The sequence below is a fragment of the Stegastes partitus genome, unplaced genomic scaffold (assembly GCF_000690725.1).
Source record: "Stegastes partitus isolate 25-593 unplaced genomic scaffold, Stegastes_partitus-1.0.2 Scaffold89, whole genome shotgun sequence".
NCBI classification, from domain to species: Eukaryota; Metazoa; Chordata; class Actinopteri; family Pomacentridae; genus Stegastes; species Stegastes partitus.
The window spans coordinates 386928-390672 of NW_007577820.1; the positions used below are offsets into that span (position 1 = coordinate 386928).

General features: G+C 41.5%; 1 protein-coding gene across 2 annotated transcripts in view; it reads right to left on the reverse strand.

The window, feature by feature from the left end:
- Positions 1 to 518: 518 nt before the first annotated feature.
- The window catches only part of LOC103353920 (uncharacterized), a 3986-nt gene continuing 759 nt past the window's right edge, over positions 519 to 3745 (reverse strand). Inside the window, exons 2-8 of one of the 2 annotated variants that reach the window (XM_008277112.1) lie at positions 3276 to 3397; positions 2446 to 2584; positions 2247 to 2368; positions 2033 to 2143; positions 1835 to 1941; positions 1181 to 1271; positions 519 to 1038 (exon numbers count right to left, since the gene is read on the reverse strand). In XM_008277112.1, the coding sequence (XP_008275334.1) occupies positions 925 to 1038; positions 1181 to 1271; positions 1835 to 1941; positions 2033 to 2143; positions 2247 to 2368; positions 2446 to 2584; positions 3276 to 3397 (806 nt within the window). In that variant the 3' untranslated portion in view covers positions 519 to 924. Of the gene's footprint in view, positions 1042 to 1180; positions 1272 to 1834; positions 1942 to 2032; positions 2144 to 2246; positions 2369 to 2445; positions 2585 to 3275; positions 3398 to 3745 lie in introns of both variants that reach the window. The other variant, XM_008277111.1, reaches the window with a different exon arrangement.

The following is a 3745-nucleotide window of genomic DNA, read 5'->3' on the forward strand; positions in this document are numbered from 1 at the left end:
TCTTCAAAGAAACAAAACATAATGAAGGATAAATTATAAATGTATGAATAAAAATGTGATCATTAAACATAAAAACATCAGGCAGCAGCTGGCATCATAAATGTTACTACAAATAAAAAGATTACATAACATTTAAAAAAAAAAGTTAGAGCTGAATATCTATATAAAATATACAAATAATTATAAAAACTTGTATTCAACCTTTTGTAAATGAAGCGATTCTGTTATGTTATATAACTTTATTTAAATAATTGTTTTTTTGTTTTTACTCTATAATCAGCAGATAAACAAAAACCTAAAAAAATAATGCCGCATAAACATTTGCTTTATTCCTCTGTTAACATTTCTCTAAATAAAGCCGCGTTCACGTGATGATGGAGCCTTTGTCCTGATTTAAATACATTTATTCAGTGTATATGAGGTGTTCCGCTGGAGAATGTTGACTCTGTAAACGAAAAACTCAAACAGAAAAACTCTGAGAACTGAGATGCAAAGAAACAAAACACAACAAGGACAAATGGATGTCTTTGTGTTTATTTATAAAATAATCAAAAATGTAACTCAGACCAACTCAGGAATGTGACTGGTTGAAATTAGTCACATGACCCGTACAGGTGAACGGTCTGAGATCACATGACTCGTTCAGGCGAAAACTCGGAGTTCACATGACCCCATACGGGTAAACAGTCCGAGGTCACATTACCCTGTACAGGTGAACGGTCTGAGGTCACATGACTCTGTACAGATAAACAGTCTGAGGTCATATGACTTGTTCAGGCGAAAACTCGGAGTTCAAATGACCCCATACGGGTGAACGCTCCGAGGTCACATGACCCTGTACAGGTGAGCAGTCCGAGGTCACATGACCCTGTACAGGTAAACAGTCCAAAGTCACATGACCCTGTACACGTAAGCAGTCCGAGGTCACATGACCCTGTACAGGTGTATCTGCCGGAGGCTGTCGGGGTCGGCGTCTCTGCCCAGGTAAACGCCGTAGTCCACAGGTAGCTCCTCCACCCAGCCGGGCTGCAGCACCTCCTGCTGGACACAAACAGGAAGCACTGAGGACGCTGCAGGAGGTGATTAATCCATGACATCACTGTGACATCACAGTCATTTCCAGGAAAAGGAATGAGGTCATGGAGGGGAGAGAGGAACCCCTGAATCTGAATGAGTTTACCTGCAGAGCGCTCAGGCTTTCCTGCAAACTGGGAACCGTGACGAGGAGAGAACCTGACTTCCTGAAGCTGTGAATGATGAACCTCCAGGCTCTGCACACACACAGACACACACAGAGACACACACACAGAGACACACACAGAGACACACACACAGAGACACACACAGAGAGAAAGAACCATCATCACACTGTGTGTCTGTTGGAGTGTGCAGCAGAGTGTCCATTCCTGTGAATTTATTGCACATTTCTGTGGATTTTGTCGACAATCTTGTGTGTATTTTTTGTGAATTTTGTGTAAAGTCCCGTGGATGTGGACATCTCTGTGGATTCTGTGTATATTTAGTTTATTTATTTGTGCATATTTTGTGTGTATTTCCACGGATTTTGTGTACATTTTTTGTATATTTTTGTGGATTTGCATAGACTTCCTTGGACTTTGTTCATATTTTGTGTGTTTGTGTGTCTTTTGTGTATATTTTTGTGTTTTTCTTGTGTATTTCTAAGGATTTTGAGTACATTTCTGTAGATTCTGTGGATATGTTCTCCATTCCTGTGTATTATATTGTACTGTGTGTATATCTGTGTACTTTGTGTATTACTGTGTATTCTGAGTTTATTTCCATGTATTTTTTGTGCATTTTTCTGTGTCACCACCTGATTTGTTCGCTGGGCTCCATGAAATACTCGAAGACGTTGTTCATGACGAGGACGTCGGCGTTCTGCAGCAGGACTTCCTGCGTGCAGACGTCAGCGTGAACAACCTGCAGAGGAAAAGACGTGAAACAGTTTAAACCGAAGCAGGAACAAAGTTCTCTGAGTGACTCTCTGTTCAGGATCCTCATCGATTTTAACCTGAACTCTGTCAGTCAGTCTGAACTTCTGCAGCATCTCGTTCTGCAGCGCGACAAACTCCTTGCTGATCTCCAGACCGAAGAGCCGAGAGGCCGAACTGTAGACGAACCCCTGAACATGAACACACACACGACAGAAAACAAATGTCATTTAAGATGTGTTTGGTGTGCGTTTGGTGTGTGCTTGGTGTGTGTTTGGTGTGTGGACCTCTGACCCCGTACAGAACTGCTCCCAGTCTGGATCCGACGTCCACCAACGTTCTCCCGCTCAGATCTGGAAGAACGTTCTGGAAAAGGAAGCGAAGCTCCGAGATGGAGAACGAATGAGACACGAAGTCTGCAGAAGAGACACAGAATCAGGAAGATGCTGACTGAAGCTGAAGGCTTCTGGTTCGTGTTCAGTCCGGTTCTGACCCAGAGCCGCTGTTCTCTGAGATCCACAGGCGAGGCAGTAGCTCCTGCTCATGGCTCCGCTCTCACACAGAGAGTCCACCTGGTCGTCATCGTACAGGAAGCTGTCGACGTGGAGCGTCGGCCGCGAACACTGCTGCATCTGTAACACACGACATCACCTTCATCATCATCAATACCTTCATCACCATCACCTTCACCTTCACCTTCATCATCATCATCATCATCATCTTTAAAACACCAGAAAAAAGTCTGACAAATCTACATACATGATCTTAAAACATATATATTAATATATTATATTATATGTTACTATTCAATGTATTCAAATGACCGTCAGTGAACGTAGAAACAAACCAGAAGAGAAACGTTTTATTAACGCTGTGACCTGGAGCTGAGCGTCTGAATGAAGCAGGAGGCTGAGAGCAGGAAGTAGTACAGTTGTAGTACTGTAGTAGTACTGTAGTAGTAGCACTATAGTAGTACTGTAGCAGTAGTACTTTGTAGTAGTACAGTAGCAGTACTGTAGTAGTAGTACTGTAGTAGTACTGTAGTAGTAGCACTATAGTNCTATAGTAGTACTGTAGCAGTAGTACTTTGTAGTAGTACAGTAGCAGTACTGTAGTAGTAGTACTGTAGTAGTACTGTAGTAGTAGCACTATAGTGGTACTGTAGTAGTACTGTAGTAGTAGCACTATAGTAGTACTGTAGCAGTAGTACTTTGTAGTAGTACAGTAGCAGTACTGTAGTAGTAGTAGTACTGTAGTAGTACTGTGTAGTAGTACTGCAGTAGTAGTACTGTAGTAGTACTCAGCAGCAGTACTGTGCGGTACCTTGTGGTGGGCGGCGGCCTCAGACGGTAACATGGCGTCTAGAGGCAGACGAGTTCTGAGGTCGTCTGCGATGTTCTGAAGGATCACAGTTCTGTTGTCGAGAAGAAGATCATCGAGATCATCTGCAGGACGGAGACACACACACACACACACATATATATATAAACATTTATGTTTGTAAACATAAACATTTACAAACAAACTGACAGAAAGTATTTATAAGATGTTGAATGCTAATAAAGAGGGAATTTAACTGTCTTTGATTCTTTTATTTCAAAAAAAGTTTTCTTTATTCACATCTAGACAGTGGTGAGATGTTTGTGTCATTTGTTGTTTGTTTGTTTGTTTGTTGAATCATTTTAACAAGCGACCAGTTTTCAGTTAAAGTGAACACCTGCTTGACAATTTCTTATTTTCTGGAAATATCTGAACAAGGTGATTCGTTATATCAAGGATTTTAACGTTGTTTA